Consider the following 21,259-nt stretch of genomic DNA (forward strand, 5'->3'; position numbering starts at 1 on the left):
AAATCATGATGTGACCCAATATCAACAGGAAAGGACCCCAAAATGACCCAAAATCAACAGGGAGTGACCCAAAATGAGGAGGAAATGACCCTGCAATGCCCTTAACTCAACAAAAAGTGAACCCGAAATGCCCCACAATCAGGAAGTGACCCCGAAATGACCCCAACTCAACAGGTAGTGACCCCAAAATGCCCCCAAATTAGGAAGTGACCAGATATAGACCGGAAGTGACCCCAAAATGCCCCCAAATTAGGAATTGACACGACATCAACAGGAAGCGACCCGATATAGACAGGAAGTGACCCTGAAATGCCCCCAAATCAGGACGTGACTTGATATTGACAGGAAGTGACCCTGAAATGGCCCCAACTCAACAGGAAGTGAAACTGAAAATGCCCTCAAATCAGGAAGTGACCCTAAAATGCCCCTAGATCAGCAGGAATTGACCCAATATCAATAGGAAGTGACCCTGAAATGCCCCCAACTCCAAGTGACCCCCAAAATGCCCCCAAATTAGGAAGTGACACGATATCAACAGGAAATGACCCTCAAAGGCCTCCAACTCAACAGGAAGTGACTTGATATAGACAAGAAGTGACCCTGAAATGCCCCCAACTCAACAGGTAGTGACCCGAAATGCCCTCAAATCAGGACGTGACCCTAAAATGCCCCTAGATCAACAGGAATTGACCCGATATCGATAGGAAGTGACCCTGAAGTGCTCCCAACTCCTAAAGAATTGACCCCAAAATGCCTCCAAATTAGGAAGTGACACGATATCAACAGGAAGTGACCCTGAAATGGCCCCAACGCAACCGGAAGTGAACCCGAAATGCCCCACGATCAGGAAGTGACCCGATATCGACAGGAAGTGACCCTGAAATGCCCCCAACGCAACAGGAAATGACCCCAAATCAACAGGAAGTGACCCCAAAATGCCCCAACTCAACAGGTAGTGACCCCAAAAAGCCCCCAAATTAGGAAGTGACCCGACATAGACCAGAATTGACCCCAAAATGCCCCCAAATTAGGAATTGACACGACATCAACAGGAAGTGACCCTCAAATGCCTCCAACTCAACAGGAAGTGACCCTGAAATGCCCCAAAAATCAGGAAGTGACTTGATATTGACAGGACGTGACCCTGAAATGGCCTCAACTCAACAGGAAGTGACCCCGAAAATGCCCTCAAATCAGGAAGTGGCCCTAAAATGCCCCTAGATCAACAGGAATTGACCCAATAACAATAGGAAGTGACCCTGAAATGCCTCCAACTCAACAGGAAGTGACCCCGAAATGCCCCCAAATCAGGAAGTGACTTGATATTGACAGGAAGTGACCCTGAAATGGCCCCAACGCAACAGGAAGTGAACCCGAAATGCCCCACGATCAGGAAGTGACCCGATATCGACAGGAAGTGACCCCGAAATGCCCCCAACGCAACAGGAAATGACCCCAAATCAACAGGAAGTGACCCCGAAATGCCCCCATTTCAACAGGAAGTGGCCCAATAAACCAACACACCAAAGCTAACATAATCGAAATTGGCATTTTATGCTAATATTTTTATTTATATTTAAGTAAAGTAAAACTTATAGTACTTACTTTCATAACTACAACTCTTAACTTTTTCAAAAGGAACTTCAACAACACTGCTAATTCCATTCTACAGTGCCAACTAGTGGTCAGGAAGACTTATTGTAGTTCATATCATTTTTTTCTGCTCAACGACCACCATTAATTCTGGTTTCATCTCTTTCAAATTTAATTTAGTTTGTCAAATTAGCGTTTCAAAATCGAGGATTAGGATTAAAAAGTGTCCCGGGCAGGATTACAACTGAATCCAAACCATTTCATGGCAGAGTCGGGCTGGCAATAAGATTGGAAAGAAAGCATCGCAACGGACATAAAAGTGGAGGCGGTACAAAGTCAAGCCATGCGTGTGCGCGTGAGCATTAAACAGCGGCGGTCGGACTGCACACTAGCTGACAAATTGGATTTCTTTGGCTTCCTGCAAAGTGCTGATGAAGAGCGGGAGGCCAAAAGTGCAGGCTTCTTTCTTTTTTGAAGAAGTTTGTTTTGTACACGCTTTCACTTTTTTTTCCTTTTTGCCCGCCTCCTTATTTCTTCTTTGCACCGGCCAGGATGAAGTACATCTGGACGGGCCACATGTGCGCCGTGGCGGCGTATGGCGTGTGCGGGAGGGACGTGTGGGCGATGCTTCTTCACGCCCTACGGTGTAACACCAAAGTCATGGTGAGTGCGGGAAAAAAGCTTACTGGAACTTAGTTCAAGGGAGGCTCACGTTGCATTGTGATTGGTTCGTCATAAGCACAGCCACATTTCGGGAGCCCTTTACCCCCTGGCGTTGTATAAGCCTGGCGGGTCATTGGGCTTTACTTGTCTCGTACCACAAAAGTATAGTGTCACCATTTTAAAAAAAAAAAAGGAGGCAAAACGTTGCTACCAAACTCTTCCACTAAAATAGTGTTTGTTAACAAAATGGATGCCATTAGCGGCAATAGCGGCCAAATCCATTTAGACCAGAAACTATCTGCTAAACATTAGCATTATATGGCATTGACGCTAGCGGACTTTTGCTATGCAAGTTAGCCAATTGTTGTAAACATTAGCATTACATAGCCTTAAGCTCGCTGACTTCTGCTATGCAAGTTAGCCATTTGTTCAAAACATTAGCAATATTTAGCCTTTAAGTTTGCTGACTTTTGCTATGCAAGTTAGCTAACTTTTATCGCAAAAGTCCGCTAGTTTAAATGCTGTGTACGTCAACCAGAAAGAATCTGGTGCACACCAGAAACAACTTAGTAAACATTAGCATTACATAGCATTTTAGCTAGCAGACTTTTGATATGCAGGTTAGCCTATTGTTATAAACATCAGCATTATCTAGCATTGTAGCTAGCGAACTTTTATTATGCAGCTTAGCCACTTGTTGTAAATATCAGCATTATCCAGCATTGTAGCTAGCTGACTTTTGCTATTAAAGTTAGCCAGTTGTTGTAAACATTAGCATTATCTAGCATTGAAGCTAGCGGACTTTTGGTATGCAAGTTAGCCAATAGTTGTAAACATCAGCATTAACTAGTATTTAAGCTAGCGGAATTTTGCTATGCAGGTTAGCCTATTGTTATAAACATTAGCATTATTCAGCATTGTAGCTAGCTGACTTTTGCTATTAAAGTTAGCCAATTGTTGTAAACATTAGCATTATCTAGCATTGAAGCTAGCGGACTTTTGGTATGCAAGTTAGCCAATAGTTGTAAACATCAGCATTAACTAGTATTTAAGCTAGCGGAATTTTGCTATGCAGGTTAGCCTATTGTTATAAACATCAGCATTATCCAGCATTGTAGCTAGCTGACTTTTGCTATGCAAGTTAGCCAATTGTTGTAAACATTAGCATTACAAAGCCTTTAAGCTCGCTGACTTTTGCTATGCAAGTTAGCCAATTGCTCGCTGACTTTTGCTATTTGTTAGCCAATTGCAACAATGCAACAATTGGTCAACTTTTATCGCAAATGTCCGCTAGTTTAAATGCTATGTACGTCAACCAGAAAGAATCTGGTGCACACCAGATACTATTTACAGTAGTAAACATTAGCATTATATAGCATTTTAGCTAGCGGACTTTTGCTATGCAAGTTAGCCTATTGTTATAAACATCAGCATTATCTAGCATTCTAGCTTGCGGACTTTTATTATGCAGGTTAGCCACTTGTTGTAAACATCAGCATTATCAAGCATTGAAGCTAGCGGACTTTTGCTTTGCAAGTTAGCCAATTGTTGTAAACATTAGCATTACATAGCCTTTAAGCTCGCTGACTTTTGCTACGTAAGTTAGCCAATTGCAACGATGCAACAATTGGCTAACATTTATCGCAAAAGTCCGCTAGTTTAAATGCTATGTACGTCAACCAGAAAGAATCTGGTGCACACCAGAAACAACTTCGTAAACATTAGTATTATATGGCATTTTAGCTAGCAGACTTTTGCTATGCAGGTTAGCCTATTTTTATAAACATCAGCATTATCTAGCATTGTAGCTAGCGAACTTTTATTATGCATGTTAGCCACTTGTTGTAAACATCAGCATTATCAAGCATTGAAGCTAGCGGACTTTTGCTATTAAAGTTAGCCAATTGTTGTAAACATTAGCATTATCAAGCATTGAAGCTGGCGGACTTTTGCTATTAAAGTTAGCCAATTGTTGTAAACATTAGCATTATCTTGCATCGAAGCTAGCGGACTTTTGCTATGCAAGTTAGCCAAATGTTGTAAACATTAGCATTATCTAGCATTGAAGCTCGCTGACTTTTGGTATGCAAGTTAGCCAATTGCAACAATGCAAAAATTGGCTAACATTTATTGCAAAAGTCCGCTAGTTTAAATGCTATGTACGTCAACCAGAAAGAATCTGGTGCACACCAGAAACTATTTAGTAAACATCAGCTTGTCTAGCATTGTAGCTAGCGGACTTTAACTATGCAGGTTAGCCACTTGTTGTAAACATCAGCGTTATCAAGCATTGAAGCAAGTGGACTTTTGCTATTAAAGTTAGCCAATTGTTGTAAACATTAGCATTATCTAGCATTGAAGCTAGCGGACTTTTGCTATGCAAGTTAGCCAATTGTTGTAAACATTAGCATTACATAGCCTATAAGCTCGCTGACTTTTGCTATGCAAGTTAGCCAATTGTTCTAAACATTAGCAATATTTAGCCTTTAAGCTCGCTGACTTTTGCTACGCAAGTTAGCAAATTGCAACAATGCAACAATTGGCTAACTTTTATCGCAAAAGTCCGCTAGTTTAAATGCTATGTACTTGAACCAGAAAGAATCTGGTGCACACCAGAAACTATTTAGTAAACATTAGCTTAATATAGCATTTTAGCTAGCAGACTTTTGCTATGCAGGTTAGCCACTTGTTGTAAACATCAGCATTATCAAGCATTGAAGCTAGCTGACTTTTGCTATCAAAGTTAGCCAATTGTTGTAAACATCAGCATTAACTAGTATTTAAGCTCGCTGACTTTTGCTATCAAAGTTAGCCAATTGTTCTAAACATTAGCAATATTTAGCCTTTAAGCTCGCTGACTTATACTATGCAAGTTAGCCAATTGCAACAATGCAACAATTGGCTAACTTTTATCGCAAAAGTCCGCTAGTTTAAATGCTATGTACCTCAACCAGAAAGAATCTGGTGCACACCAGAAACTATTTAGTAAACATTAGCATTATATAGCATTTTAGCTAACAGACTTTTGCTATGCAGGTTAGCCTATTGTTACAAACATCAGCATTATCTAGCATTGTAGCTAGCGACTTTTTATTATGCAGGTTAGCCATTTGTTGTAAACATCAGCATTATCAAGCATTGAAGCTAGCGGACTTTTGCTTTGCAAGTTAGCCAATTGTTGTAAACATTAGCATTACATAGCCTTTAAGCTGGCGGAATTTTGCAATGCAGGTTAGCCAATTGTTGTAAACATCAGCATTATTTTGCATTTAAGCTAGTGGACTTTTGCAATGCAAGTTAGCCAATTGTTGTAAACATCAGTATTATATCGCCTTTAAAATAGCGGACTTTTGCTCTGCAAGTTAGACCATTTTTGCATTGTTGCAACAGGCAAACTTTTATAGCAAACGTCCGCTAGTTTAAATGCTATGTATATAATGCCAATGTTTACCAGATTGTTTCTAGTGCGCACCAGAAACTATCTTGAAACTATCTGGTAAACATTAGCATTATATAGCATTTTAGTTAGAGGACTTTTGCTATGCAGGTTAGCCAATTGTTGTAAACATCAGCATTATCCAGCATTTAAGCTAGCGGACTTTTGCTATGCAAGTTAGCCAATCGTTGTAAACCTTAGCCTTTAAGATAGTGGATTTTTGCTATACAAGCTAGCCAATTTTTGCACGGTTGCAATTGGCTAACTTTTGTAGCAAAAGTCCGCTAGTTTAAATGTTATGTATATAATGCCAATGTTCACCAGATAGTTTCTGGTGTGCACTAGAAACAATCTAATGCGCACCAGAAACTATCTGGTAAACATTAGCATTATATAGCATTTTAGTTAGCGGACTTTTGGACCAAAAAATGCAACATACCAAAAAAATGCCATATTCAAAATCATAATGCCATATACCAAAATACATTTTGCCACCTACCAAAAAAATGCCACATGCCAAAAGCCATTTTGCCATATACCAAATATCACTTTTCGTGCACGGCCATACTGTAAAACCTTTTGGATGTTGGTGCATCCTCTTCTGTTGTTGTAGATGAATGAATAGGTCTAAAACAGTTTTGCCAAAGCAACAAACCAAAATAAAGTCCGTTTCTGCTGTTTTTTTGGCAACAACAACAAAAGCACAAGAACAGGGCGTACTCGTAATGACCAATTAGCAAGTGGAAATGATGATCTTTCCCAGAGCATGTGAAGGCAGCATTATTGGCGACCTCGTCTGACTCTTCTGTTTCAAAGGTGTCCACCAGGGGTCAGTGCTGTTCTTGTAGTTGGACCATGAGCCGCCTTCATTGACTCGCTTCTCTTTGCTGTCTCTCATCTCCTCGCCAGCTCAGATTGGTCCGGTACGCCGCGCCCCTCGCCATCACGGCCTTCCTCGTTTACAAGGTAGCACCGTCCCACGTTCATGATACTCATATTTCACGTTAGAATTTCATGATGCCATCAGCGTTTTGGCACGACTGAGCACATTTGCATTTTGTGACCGACAAAATGCGTCGTGAAAGTGTCAAATCCATTTTGAACAAATTGAATTCATGTTTCTATTCATGTTTTTGTTTGTTTATTTGTATTTTTATTTCTTGTGAGCTGTGTTGCCTAAACTTTATCTAGGCATAGATGTCATTATGTTATTGATGACATCATACTTCTAATTTTCCATTTTTAGTCATTTTTGTCAATGGTTTGTAGCAGGGCCGGCCCAGCCTATACGCAGACTAGGCAGCTGCTTAGGGCCCCTGATCACTAGGGGGGCCCCAATCTGGCAATTGTTTAATTTATATTCTATTTTGTTTTCTACAGTTTATTTGACTTTTGCGAGTTTTGATACTTGATTACAAGCCTAAAAAAATAAAAGTTCTTCCTTAACTTCTTTCTTTCCTCTTTTAGAAAAAGGTTTGGCGGTATCTACTGTAAGTACTGACAGTCATTTGGGGTGAGAAGTTTAAAGTATGTAGTGCAACAAAATCTGATTAGCATACAAAATATGGACGTATGGCTTGGATTGCATGTATGGGTTTCACAGTAGACTGTGACGAAATGGTGGACCAAAAATATGGGCCCCTTTGCATTATTTTGCTTAGGGCCCCCCCAAATGGCCTGGGCCGGCCCTGGTTTGTAGTCACTATTTTTTTGCCAAAGTGAGACAAAAAAATTATAGATGCAAATATTCTGGAATTATGTGTTAAATTTTCATGACTGTAATTTCCAGACTACAATTCAGTTTGAACCCAGCAGCTTATATCATGCAGTGCTGTTCATTACCTAATAATTACATAGGCTGCATGTCTTTCGGGGTAAATAAACCATAATACAACATGGACACCTGCAGCTAATAGTCCAGTGCTGCTTTTATGTGAACAAATAAAGTTTTCATGTCAAATTCGGAGGGTGTGGCCAATATCTAGCTGCAATTTCTAGTTTGAGAATTACGATAATTTCTTAATTTCTACTCTTTCTAAAATACATCATTGTTAATCATCATTTCGTTCAAATTTTGATTTCGATTGGCTGGATCGTGGCGTCTGGCAAGCTGCGCTAGCATTTGGTAGTATCACTTTCAAACTTGTGAACCGGTTGGATAGTCAGCCTGAGCAAGGAAGTTTACCTATCAAATGCTAACGACCAAACTCCACAATTCAGCCAATCACTTATAGCAACACTTTTCAACCTTTATATAATATTTTCATAACATTTGTGAGAAATGGTCAACTGAAAACTAGTGACCAACAGCCGAACTCGTTCGGGTTGGTTGGGGTGGTTAGCGACACTAAGCCACACGGTTGCTAACCGTCATATGCTATTGTTTAGCCTCATTTGGATACATTACCTTATTACTATTCATCCTTCACACAGCCGCTGGAAAAAGAAATATTGTTTAATTCAACTGGAGGCGACCGGGAGATTGATTTTTTTGATTGGCATCGCTAAAATCAACCAAAACTGAAAAGCTACCAAGTGTGTCTTTAACTGACCCCGCCTTTTGTATTTGATTGACGTAAGACAATTCATTGTTCTGGAAGTGACATTATGAAATAAAAAGAAACGCCTTTGTGGAAAAAGCTAAGATGAAATTATAGACTTTGTGGAAAGCCTGTGCACAAATCAACAGGGAGTGACCCGATATTAACAGGATGTGTCTCCGAAATGTCCCCAAATCAACAGAAATTGACCCCGAAATGCCACCAAATCAGGAAAGGATTCCAAAATGCCCCCAACTTTACAGGAAGTGAACCTGAAATGCTCTCAAATCACCAGGAAGTTATATGTTGCCAAAAGGAAGGTACCCCGAAATGCCCCCAGATCAGGGAGTGATCCGATATTGACAGGAAGTGTCCACAAAGTGACCCTAAATCAACAGGATATGACCCAATATGAACAGGAAATTACCATCAAATGCCCCCAACTCAACAGGAAGTGACCCCGATATCAACCGAAAGGTACCCCGAAATGCCCCAAACTGAACAGGAAGTGACCTGGTAGCAAGAGGAAGTGTCCCCAAAATGTCCCCAAATCAACAGGAAGTGACATGATATCAACAGGACGTGTCACCAAAATGTCCCCGAATAAACAAGTGAACTGATATCAACAGGAAGTGTCCCGGAAATGTCCCTAAGTCAATAGGAAGTGACCTGATATCAACAGAAAGTGGCCTGATATCAATAGGAACTGTCCCCAAATCAACAGGAAGTGACCCGATATCAACAGGAAGTGGCCTGATATCAACAGGACATGTACCCCAAACGTCCCCAAGTCAACAGGAAGTGAATTGATATCAACAGGAAGTGACCTGATATCGACAGGAAGTGTCCCCGAAATGTCCCTGAATCAACAAGTGAACTTATATCAACATAAAGTGACCAGATAAAAACAGGAAATGTCCCAGAAATGTCCCCAAGTCAACAGGAAGTGACCTGATATCAACAGAAACTGGCCTGATATCAACAGGAAGTGTCCTCCAAATGTCCCCAAATCAACAGGAAGCGACCTAATATCAATAGGAACTGTCCCCAAATGTCCCCAAATCAACAGGAAGTGACCCGATGTCAACAGGAAGTGGCCTGATATCAACAGGAAGGGTCCCTCAAATGTCCTCAAATCAACAGGAAGTGACCTGATATCAACAAGACATGTCCCCCAAACGTCCTTAAGTCAACAGGAAGTGAATTGATATCAACAGGAAGTGTCCCCGAAATGTCCCCGAATCAACAAGTGAACTTATATCAACCGGAAGTGACCCCAAAATGTCTCCAAGTCAACAGGAAGTGTCCCTGATATGTCCCTAAATCAATAGAAAGTGACCCGGTATCAACAAGAAGTGTCCCCGAAATTCCCCCAACTCAACAGGAAGTGACCAGATATCAACAGGAGGTGTCCCCAAAATGTCCCTAAATCAACAGGAAGTGAGCTGATTTCAACAGGAAGTTTCCCCAAAACAACAGGAAATGTCCCTGAAATGTCCCCAACTCAACAGGAAGTTACCTGATATCAACAGGAAGTGGCCTGATATCAACAGGAATTGTCCCCCAAATGTCCCCAAATCAACAGAAAGTGACCCGATAAAAACAGGAAATATCCCAGAAATGTCCCCAAGTCAACAGGAAGTGACCTTACATCAACAGAAAGTGGCCTGATATCAACAGGAAGTTTCCTCCAAATGTCCCCAAATCAACAGGAAGCGACCCAATATCAATAGGAACTGTCCCCAAAATGTCCCCATATCAACAGGAAGTGAATTGATATCAACAGGAAGTGACCTGATATCAACAGGGCATGTCCCCCAAACGTCCCCAAGTCAACAGGAAGTGAATTGACATCAATAGGAAGTGTCCCCGAAATGTCCCCGAATCAACAAGTGAATTAAATCAACCGGAAGTGACCCGATAAAAACAGGAAATGTCCCAGAAATGTCCCCAAGTCAACAGGAAACGACCTTATATTAACAGAAAGTGGCCTCATATCAACAGGAAGTGTCCTCCAAATGTCCCCAAAACAACAGGAAGCGACCCAATATCAATAGGAACTGTCCACAAAATGTCCCCAAATCAACAGGAAGTGATGCGATATCAACAGGAAGCGTCCCCCAAATGTCTCCAAGTCAACAGGAAGTGACCAGATATCAACAGGAAGTGTCCCCAAAATGTCTCCAAGTCAACAGGAAGTGTCCACAAAATGTCCCCAAATCAATAGGAAGTGACCCAGTATCAACAAGAAGTGTCCCCGAAATTCCCCCAACTCAACAGGAAATGACCAGATATCAAGAGGAGGTGTCACCAAAATGTCCTTAAATCAACAGGAAGTGAGCTGATTTCAACAGAAAGTATCCCCAAATCAACAGGAATTGAACCAATATCACAGGAAGTGTCCCCGAAATGTCTCCAAAAATAAAGGAGGGGAACTAATATCAACAGGACGTGTCACCAAAATGTCCCCGAATAAACAAGAAGTGAACTGATATCAAAAGGAAGTGTCCCTCAAATGTCCCCAAATCAACAGGAAGTGATCTGATATCAACAGGACATGTCCCCCAAACGTCCCCAAGTTAACAGGAAGTGAATTGATATCAACAGGAAGTTACCTGATATCAACAGGACGTGTCCCCAAATGTCCCCATATCAACAGGAAGCTACCTGATATCAACAGGACGTGTCCTCAAATGTCCCCATATCAACAGGAAGTGACCTGATATCAAAAGGAAGTGTCCCCCAAATGTCCCCAAATCAACAGGAAGTGACCTGATATCAACAGGAAGTGTCCCCGAAATGTCCCCAAATCAATAGGAAGTGACCAGATTTCAACAGGAATTGTCCCCGAAATGTCCCCAAATTGACAGGAATTGGACAAATATCAACAGGAAGGGTTCCTGAACAGGACGTGACCTGATATGAACAGGAAGTGTCCCCGACATGTCCCCAAATCAACAGGAAGTGAATTGATATCAACAGGACCTGTCCTTAAATGTCCCCTTATCACCAGGAAGTGACCCGATATCAACAGGAGGTGTCCCCAAAATGTCCTCAAATCAACAGGAAGTGAGCTGATTTCAACAGGAAGTGTCCCCAAAACAACAGAAATTGTCCCTGAAATGTCCCCAAATCAACAGGAATTGAACCAATATCATAGGAAGTGTCCCCGTAATGTCTCCAAAAATAAAGGAAGGGGAACTAATATCAACAGGAAATGTCCCCGAACAGGAAGTGACCTGATATCAACAGGAAGTGTCCCCGAAATGTCCGCAAATGAACAGGAAGTGCCCCGATATCAAAAGAAAGTGTCCATGAAATGTCCCCAAATTGACAGGAACTGAACAAATATCAACAGGAAGGGTTCCTGAACAGGAAGTGACCTGATATCAACAGGAAGTGTCCCCATATCAACAGGAAGCTACCTGATATCAACAGGATGTGTCCACAAATGTCCCCATATCAACAGGAAGTGGCCTGATATCAAAAGGACCTGTCCTTAAATGTCCCCTTATCACCAGGAAGTGACCCGATATCAACAGGAAGTGTCCCCAAAATGTCCTTAAATCAACAGGAAGTGAGCTGATTTCAACAGGAAATGTCCCCAAAACAACAGGAAGTGTCCCTGAAATGTCCCCAAATCAACAGGAATTGAACCAATATCACAGGAAGTGTCCCGGAAATGTCTCCAAAAATAAAGGAGGGGAACTAATATCAACAGGAAATGTCCCCAAACAGGAAGTGACCTGATATCAACAGGAAGTGTCCCTGACATGTCCCCAAATCAACAGGAAGTGATGTGATCGCAACAGAAAGTGTCCCCAAAATGTCCCCAAATCAACAGGAAGTGACCCGATATCAACAGAAAGCGTCCCCCAAATGTCTCCAAGTCAACAGGAAGTGTTCCTGATCAGGAAGTGACCTGATATCAACAGGAAGTGTCCCTGAAATGTCCCCAAATCAACCTGTGTGGGTCTAAGATCTTTATCTACCACAGCAACGCCCCATAGTAATTTCTCTAGAAATTGCACTTTTTTTCAAAATATTGTTTTAATTTATTCGATTTTGAGCCTTGTCGTAGTTATGTTTACGTACAGTATATAAATGGCACTCATTGCGGTGTTGTTGTTGTTTTTTTTTTTTTTTTTGGCGTGATGACATCATGCAGTTCTGGCCCAAAATGGTGGAGGAGCTTTCTGACTTGAGGGAGTTCTACGATCCAGACACTGTGGAGCTCATGACCTGGATTAGGTACACGCACACGCACTCATCATTCCCTCACATCAAAGGCAAATCTTATTAGTTCCCCCACTTTGTTTGATGTCCTTGATTAGGGCGCTCGTGTGTGCATTGTGTGTCCGCGTGTGCGCCGGAGAGTGGGCGTGTGTGTGTGGCCCCTGACTGATGAGAGCCCAGGGGTCTTGATGAATAAGACATAAGGGCTCGCTGGATGAGGCCCATCATCTGGCAGAGCTCCCCTCGTCCCCCGCTAAGGGCTCAGCGGTCGGTCCGCCGAACGAGCGCGTCGGCCTGCCGAGACGCTGCGGACTTGCCGCATCAATTGGCTGGGGAATGTCTAAATGCTGCTGTTTTGCTTAGCAAGCCAATTGAATTGAGTTGGACTTGTAGACGTCCGGTTGCTTCGTTTTCAGCGATCCCTCCCACTTCAAACGAATTGGACGAAAAGGGCGACGAGTTTAATTTTGGGGGCATTTCAGGTCATTAGCTGTTGATTTTCAGTCACTTCCGGTTGATTTTGGGGTACAGAACGGGAAGTTACCCAAGAATGAATAAGCAGTGACTCAAAATCAACAGGAAGCGACCTGTAAATGTCCAAAACTCAACAGGAAATTACCTGACAATGCCCCGCAATCAACAACTGATGTGTAAATGCCCCAAAGTCAACCGTAAGGGACAGTCAAGGCCCAAAATCAACAGGAAGTGACCATTTAAATGCCCCAAAATCAACAGGAAGTGATGTGCAAATGCCTTGAAATCAGGAAAGTGATGTGTAAATGCCCCAAAATCAAAAGGAAGTGACTTTTAAATGCCTAAAAATCAACAGGAAGTGACCTGTAAATCCCTCAAAATTAACAGGATGTGACCTGTAAATGCCCCCAACTCAACAGGAAGTGACCTTTTAAATGCCCCATAATCAACAGGAAGTGACCTGTAAATGCCTCGAAATCAATAAGCGATGTGTAAATGCCCCAAAGTTCAACAGGAAGTGACCTTTAAATGCCTAAAAATGAACAGGAAGTGACCTTTAAATGCCTAAAAATTAAAAGGAAGTGACCTTTAAATGCCTACAAATTAACAGGAAGTCACCTGTAAATGCCCAAAAATCAACAGGAAGTTACATTTAAATGCCTAAAAATCAACTGGAAGTGACCTTTAAATGCCTTGAAAATCAACAGGAAGTGACATTTAAATGCCTAAAAATCAACTGGAAGTGACCTTTAAATGCCTTGAAAATCAACAGGAAGTGACCTTTATATACACCAAAATCAATAAGCGATGTATAAATGCCCCAAAATTAACAGGAAGTGACATGTAAATGCCCTAAAATCAACACGAAGTGACATTTAAGTTCCCCAAAATTAACAGGAAGTTACCTATAAATGCTTAAAATCAACAGGGAATGACCTGTTATGCCCCAAAATCAAAAGGAAGTGACCTTTAAATGCCAAAAATAATCAGGAAATGACCTGTAAATGCCCAAAAATTAACAAGAAGTGACCTATTAATGCCCCAAAATCAACCAGAAGGGACAATAAATACTCCAAAATCTATAGGAAGTGACCTTTAAATGCCTAAAATTAACAGGAAATGACCTGTAAATGCCCAAAATCAACAGGAAGCGACCTGTAGATTTCCAAAATCAACAGGAAGTGAGTTGTAAATGCCCAAAAATGAACAAAAGGTGACATATTAACGCCCCAAAATCAACCAGAAGTGATCTTTAAATGCCAGAAATCATCAGGAAATGACCTGAAAATGCCCCAAAATCAAAAGGAAGTGACCTGTATATGCCCAAAAAAGCAACAGGAAGTGACCTATAAATGGCCAAAAAAATAATAGGAAGTGACCTATTAACGCCCTAAATCAACTGGAAGGGATATGAAATGCCCAAAATAAACAGGACGTGACCCATCATTGTCAAAAAACAACAGGAAGTGACCTGTAAATGCCCAACTGAACAGGAAGTGACTTGTAAATGCTCCAAGATCAACAGGAAGTGACCTTGTAATGCCCCAAATCAACGGAAGTGACCTATACAAACCTGTAGGGACTTTAAATGCCATTAAAATCAACAGGAGGTGACCTGTAAATGCCCCAAATCAACAGGAAGTGACCTATATAAACCTGAAGGGATGTTAAATGCCCTTAAAATCAACAGGAAGTGACCTGTAAATGCTCCAAATCAACAGGAAATGTCCTGTAAATGCCCAAACTCAACAGGAAGTTACCTAAAATTCCCCCAAATCAATAGGAAATGCCCTTTAAATGCCCCAAATCAACAGGAAGTGACCTATATAAACCTGACGGGACGTTAAATGCCCTTAAAATCAACAGGAAGTGACCTGTAAATGCCCCAAATCAACAGGAAATGTCCTGTAAATGCCCAAAATCAACAGGAGGTGACCTAAAATGCCCCCAAATCAACGGAAGTGACCTATATAATCCTGTAGGGATGTTAAATGCCCTTAAAATCAACTGGAAGTGACCTGTAAATGCCCCAATCAACAGGAAATGTCCTGTAAATGCCCGCAATCAACAGGAAGTGACATAAAATGCCCCCAAATCAACGGAAGTGACCTATATAAACCTGTCTGGACATAAAATGCCCCCAAATCAATAGGAAATGCCCTGTAAATGCCCCAAATCAACAAGAAATGTCCTATAAATGCCCAAACCCAACAGGAAGTGACCTAAAATGCCCCTAAATCAACAAGACGTGACCCAGAAATGCCCCAAATCAACAGGAAGTGACCTATATAAACCTGACGGGACGTTAAATGCCCTTAAAATCAACAGGAAGTTACCTTTAAATACCCCAAATCAACAGGAAATATCCTGTAAATGCCCAAAATCAACAGGAAGTGACCTATATTAATCTGAAGGGATGTTAAATGCCCTTAAAATCAACAGGAAGTGACCTGTAAATGCCCCAAATCAACAGGAAATGTCCTGTAAATGCCCAAAATCAACAGGAAGTGACCTAAAATGCCTCCAAATCAACAAGACGTGACCCAGAAATGCCCCAAATCAACAGGAATTGACGTGTAAATGCCCCCAAATCAACAGGAAGTGACCTATAAATGCCCAAAAATGAACAGGAAGTGACCTGTAAATTTCCCAAATCACAGGAAGTGACTTGCAAATGCCCAAAAATGAACAAGAAGTGACCTATTATTTCCCCAGCATCAACAGAAAGTGACCTGTAAATTCTCCAAAATCAACAGGAAGTGACCTTGTAATGCCCCAAATCAACAGGAAGTGACCTAAATAAACCTGAAGGGACGTGAAATGCCCCAAAATCAAAAGGAAGTGACCTGTGAATGCCCCAAATTTAACAGGAAGTGACCTAATAACACGCAAAAATCAACATGAAGTGACCTCTAAATGGCCAAAACCAACAAGAAGGGACTTGTAAATGCCCCATATTCCCCAAAATCAACAGGAAGTGACCTGTAAATGCCATCCGAAAGCTTGACGAAGCTCGCTCCTTGCCAACAGTTTCAAGGACGTACAGTATGATTGGTTGATAGCCGTTTTGGAGGCGGAGTTTGCGAAAGGTCAAGTTTAGAAAATGTTAGCTATACAAAGGCAGGTTTATTAAGGTTTATTGTTTTGGTAGTTGCTGCTGTTTTGGTTATCGACATCGATTTAACAGGTTTTCTCATTGTGACCAATTTAGGGAACTGAGTGTTATAACAATAAATCACTTAATGTTATAACACTGTCGTTACACTCATTGTCTTGATTGCGGGAGCCGCTCACGCTAAAAATGCTAATATCTGCGCGCGACACGAGTTCCCTCGCCTCAGGAGCTAATCCCATTAGGAAAGCAGGATTAGACGGGCTGCGCGGAATTACTCCGGCGAGGAGGAGTTAGGAGCCAAACTAAGCTCGGCCGCCGCGCTAATTACATTTCCGATGAAAGCGTTACAATGGCGAAATAGGCTCATCTATTGCTGTGGATTAAATTGAGTTTATCACTAGATGTCCAATTCGTTTGAAGTGGGAGGATGGCATTCGCTGCCATCCCTCGCACTTCAAACGGATTGGACGTCTATGGCCAACCAATGAGTTTGATTTGGGGGCATTTCAGGTCATTTGCTGTTGATTTTCAGTCACTTCCTGTTGATTTGGGGGCATTTTTGGGTCACTTCCTGTTCTCGAGCAACAGTCTTCCCTAAAGCTGTGCAGTCTACTGCAGTGACTCAAACGCAACAGGAAGTGAACTGTAAATGCCCCAAAATCAACAGGAAGTGACCCAGAAATGCCCAAAATTAATGGGAAATAACTGGTAAATGCCTAACGTTAACAGGAACTGACCTGTAAATACCCCAAAATCAACAGCATGTGACAATAAATGCTCCAAAATTAACAGGAAGTGACATAAAAAAGCCCCAAATCAACAGGAAGTCACCTGTAAATACCCCAAATTGACAGGAAGGGACCTTAAATGTCCCAAAACAAACCTGAAGGGACTGGAAATTCCCCAAAATTAACAGGAAGTGACCTTAAATGTCCCAAAACAAACCTGAAAGGACTGGAATTTCCCAAAAATTAACAGGAAGCGACCTAAATTTGCCCCAAATCAACAGGAAACAACCTGCGAATGGCCCAAAGTCAACCGTAAGGGACAGTCAAGGCCCAAAATCAACAGGTAGTGACATAAAATTCCCCAAAATTAACAGGAAGTGACCTAAATTTGCCCCAAATCAACAGGAAGTGATCTGTAAATGCCCCAAATCAACAGGAAGTGACCGTAAATGCCCCAAAATCAAGAGGACGTAACCCAGAAATGCCCAAAATCAACAGGAAATGACCTGTAAATGGCCAATATCAACTATAAGGAACAGTGAATGCCCCAAAATTAACTGGAAGTGACCATAAATGCCCCAAAATGAACAGGAAGTGACATAAAAATGCCCCAAATCAACAGAAACTCACCTGTAAATGCCCCAAATCAACAGGAAGTGACCGTAAATGCCCCAAATCAACAGGATGTGACCGGAAATGCCCCAAAATTAACAGGAAGTGACCTAAATTTGCCCTAAAAGTGACCTTTAAATGTACAAAACCAACAGGAAGGGAACATAAATGCCCCCAAATCCCCCAAATCAACAGGAAGTGGCTGTAAATGCCCCCAAATAAACAGGATGTGACAATAAATGCCCCACAGAAAGTGACATAAAAATGCCCCAAATCAACAGGAAGTCACCTGTAAATACCCCAAATCAACAGGAAGTGACCTTAAATGTCCCACAGCAAACCTAAAGGGACTGGAAATTTCCCAAAATAAACAGGAAGTGACCTAAATTTGCCCCAAATCAACAGGAAGTGACCTGTAAATGCTTAAAATCAGTAGGAAACGACCTGTATATGCCCCAAAGTCAACCGTACGGGACAGTCAAGGCCCCAAATCAACAGGAAGTGACCTGTAAATGCCCCTAAATAAACAGGAAGTGACCCGAAATGCCCAAAATCAACAGGAGGTGACCTTAAATGCCCCCAAACTAACAGAAAGTGACATAAAAATGTCCGAAATCAACAGTAAGTTACCTGTAAATCCCCCAAGTCAACAGAAAGTGACCCGTAATTACAGGAAGTGACCTGTAAATGCCTCAAAATGAACAGGAAGCGACTACGAAATGTCCCAAAATCAACAGGAAATGACCTGTAAATGCCTAAAATCAATCTTAAGGGACATTAAATGCCCCAAAACCAACAGGATGTGACCAGAAATGCCCCAAAATCAACAGGAAGTGAGCTATATTTGTCACAAATCAACAGGAAGTGACCAGAAATTCCCCAAAATCAACAGGGAGCTAAATTTGTCACAAATCAACGGGAAGTGACCTAAAATGCCCCAAAACCAACAGGAAGTGACCAGAAATGCCCCAAAATCAACAGGAAGTGACCAGAAATGCCCCAAATCAACAGGAAGTGAGCTAAATTTGCCCCAAAAGCAACAGGAAGTGACCAGAAATGCCCCAAAATCAACAGGAAGTGAGCTAAATTTGTCACAAATCAACAGGAAGTAACCAGAAATGCCCCAAAATCAACGGGAAGTGACCAGAAATGTCCCAAAATCAACAGGAAGTGAGCTAAATTTGCCCCAAAACCAACAGGAAGTGAGCTAAATTTGTCACAAATCAACAGGAAGTGACCTAAAATGGGCCAAATCAACAGGAAGTGATCCTTAAATGCCAAAATCAACAGGAAGAGAACCGTAAATGCCAAAAATCAACAGGATGTGACCTGTTAATGTCCCCAAATAAACAGGAAATGACCTGTATTTGCCCTAAATAAACCATAAGGGAGAGTAAATGCCCCAAAATACACAGGAAGGGACCAAAAATGTCCCAAAATTAACGGGAAGTGCCTTAAATTTGCCCCAAATCAACAGGAATTGACCTGTAAATGCCCAAAAATCACCATGAAGTGACTTACATTTGCCCCAAATCAACAGGAAGTGAACTGTAAATGCCCAAAATCAACAGGAAGTCACCTGTAAATTACCATTATCGTCAGGAAATGACCTGTATTTGCCCAAAATCAACCATTAGGGACTGTAAATGCCCCCATATCAGCATGAAATGCTCTAAAAATGCCCTAAATCAACAGGAAGTTACCGTTAAATGCCCCAAATCAATAATCAGGGACAGTAAATGCCCCAAATCAACAGGAAGTGACCAGAAATGCCCCCAAATCAACAGGGAGTGACCTAAATTTGCCTCAAATCAACAGGACATGACCTGTAAATGCCCCAATACAAAAGAAATTGACCTTGAAATGTACAAAATTAACAGGAAGTGACCTAAATTTGCCTCAAATCAACAGGAAGTCACTTCCAGTACATTGGTCACTTCACGTTAATTTTGGTACATTTTTGTGTCACTTCCTTTTGATTTCAAGGTCTTTTTCTGGGACATTTACTGGTCACTTTCTGTGCATTTAGGGTAACTTCCAGCTAATTTATGGCCATTTTTTTGTCAAAAATATTGAGCGCCTATAGGGATTTTTCTTGTTGTTGAAAATCAAAACGAGACAATTACATTTTTTTTTAGTTTTTGGCATGTATGGCAGATTATTAAAACGGGGGAAAAATACAGATATTATATGTTGTCATCCCCTCAATACAAATAAGTCACGGGTAATAACATATTTGATAAATACGTAATGAATCAAATCCCAATCTCATTTTTTCCCATTCATTCACGATCCTGAAATAAAATCAATACGGTGCACAAACGTGACCTGAAGGGTCGGCGAACCCCCCTCCATCTCCGAAATGAATATCATTATTTCAATTTTATAATGTCACGCCGCCCGCTGACAAGCCCGAGTGTGGACGTGAGATGAAATGCAAATAAGCTCATACGGGGAGGAAGTTTCCCAGGAGATTTCCTGCCGCGCGGCGCCCAATCAACTGGACCCGCTGCCGAGTAGAGAAGTGACTCAGAGTGAAAGCGACCCACTTGTACCCAGCGCGTGTCAGCACGTGTGCTTTTCTTTCTTTTTTTTTCATGATGAAACCCCCGCAATGCTTTGAAAATTCAGCCTCGGAGCCATTTCCACTTGGCAACATGACATTTGGTTGGCATTGCTGTTAGTGAAAAAAATTCAGCCCCTCAACATGTTTTCACTCAGCAAACTGAAATTTGGTAGACGTGTCTATTAAGAGTAGACCTACAAAAAAGTCTCAAGAAGCCACGCCCCAAAAGACAATGGACAACTTGCATTTTGGTGTTAAAAGGGGGATTTTTAGCCCTAAAATAACAAAACTGAACTCATTAATTTGGGCAAAAAAATCGGCCCCTGAAAACTGTTTCACTTAGCAATCTGAAATTTGGAAGGCATGTCTATTATGAGTAGACCTACAAAAAAGTCTCAAGAAGCCACGTCCAAAAAGACAATGGGCAGCTTGCATTTTGGTGTTAAATGGGGCATTTTTAGCCCTAAAATAACAAAACTCAACATTTTATTTTGGGGAAAAAAATCAGCCCCTGAACACAGTTTCACTTCGCAACCTGAAGTTTGGTAGGCGTGTCTATCAAAAGTAGACCTACAAAAAAGTTTCCAGAAGCCATGCCCAAAAAGACAAGGGACAACTTGCATTTTGGTGTTAAAAGGGGGATTTTTAGCCCTAAGATAACAAAACTGAACTCATAATTTTGGGGGAAAAAAATCAGCCCCTGAACACGGTTTCACTTAGCAATCTGAAATTTGGTAGGCGTGTCTATCAAAAGTAGACCCACAAAAAAAGTCTCAAGAAGCCACGCCCAAAAAGACAATGACAACTTGTATTTTAGTGTGAAGAAGCTCATTTTTTTGCCATAAAACACAAAACTCGGCTTATTGTTTTGGAAAAAAAATCAGCCCCTGAACACGATTTCACTGAGCAAACTGAAATTTGGTAGACGTCTCTATTAGTAGTAGTCCTACAAAAAAAGTCTCATGAAGCCACGCCCCAAAAAACAATGGACAATTTGCATTTTGGTGTGAAAAGGCAGATTTTTAGCATAAAATGTAAAACTCAGCTCACTATTTTGTAAAAAAAAAAAAAAAAAAAAAATTCAGCCTCTGGATACGGTTTCACTGAACAACTTGTATTTTGGTGTGAAGAGGCTGATTTTTAGCTGTAAAACAGTAAACTCGGCTCACTATTTTGGAAAAAAAATTCAGCCCCTGAACGCGGTTTCACTGAGCAAACTGAAATTTGGTAGACGTCTCTATTAGGAGTAGTCCTACAAAAAAAAGTCTCATGAAGCCACGCCCAGAAAGACAATGG

The 21,259-nt window shown here is 41.4% G+C and overlaps 1 protein-coding gene across 4 annotated transcripts in view; it reads left to right on the forward strand.

Moving 5' to 3' along the window:
- dpy19l3 (dpy-19 like C-mannosyltransferase 3) overlaps nucleotides 1–21,259 on the forward strand; it is a 91,796-nt gene that overhangs the window by 52,148 nt on the left and 18,389 nt on the right. For all 4 annotated transcript variants that reach the window (XM_057842728.1, XM_057842718.1, XM_057842737.1 and 1 more), the window contains 3 exons: nucleotides 2,145–2,256; nucleotides 6,602–6,658; nucleotides 12,401–12,483. In XM_057842728.1, coding sequence (XP_057698711.1) covers nucleotides 2,145–2,256; nucleotides 6,602–6,658; nucleotides 12,401–12,483 — 252 coding nt within the window. The remainder of the gene's footprint in view (nucleotides 1–2,144; nucleotides 2,257–6,601; nucleotides 6,659–12,400; nucleotides 12,484–21,259) is intronic.

This window comes from Corythoichthys intestinalis, chromosome 1, assembly GCF_030265065.1.
Source record: "Corythoichthys intestinalis isolate RoL2023-P3 chromosome 1, ASM3026506v1, whole genome shotgun sequence".
In the NCBI taxonomy this organism is placed as follows: domain Eukaryota; kingdom Metazoa; phylum Chordata; class Actinopteri; order Syngnathiformes; family Syngnathidae; genus Corythoichthys; species Corythoichthys intestinalis.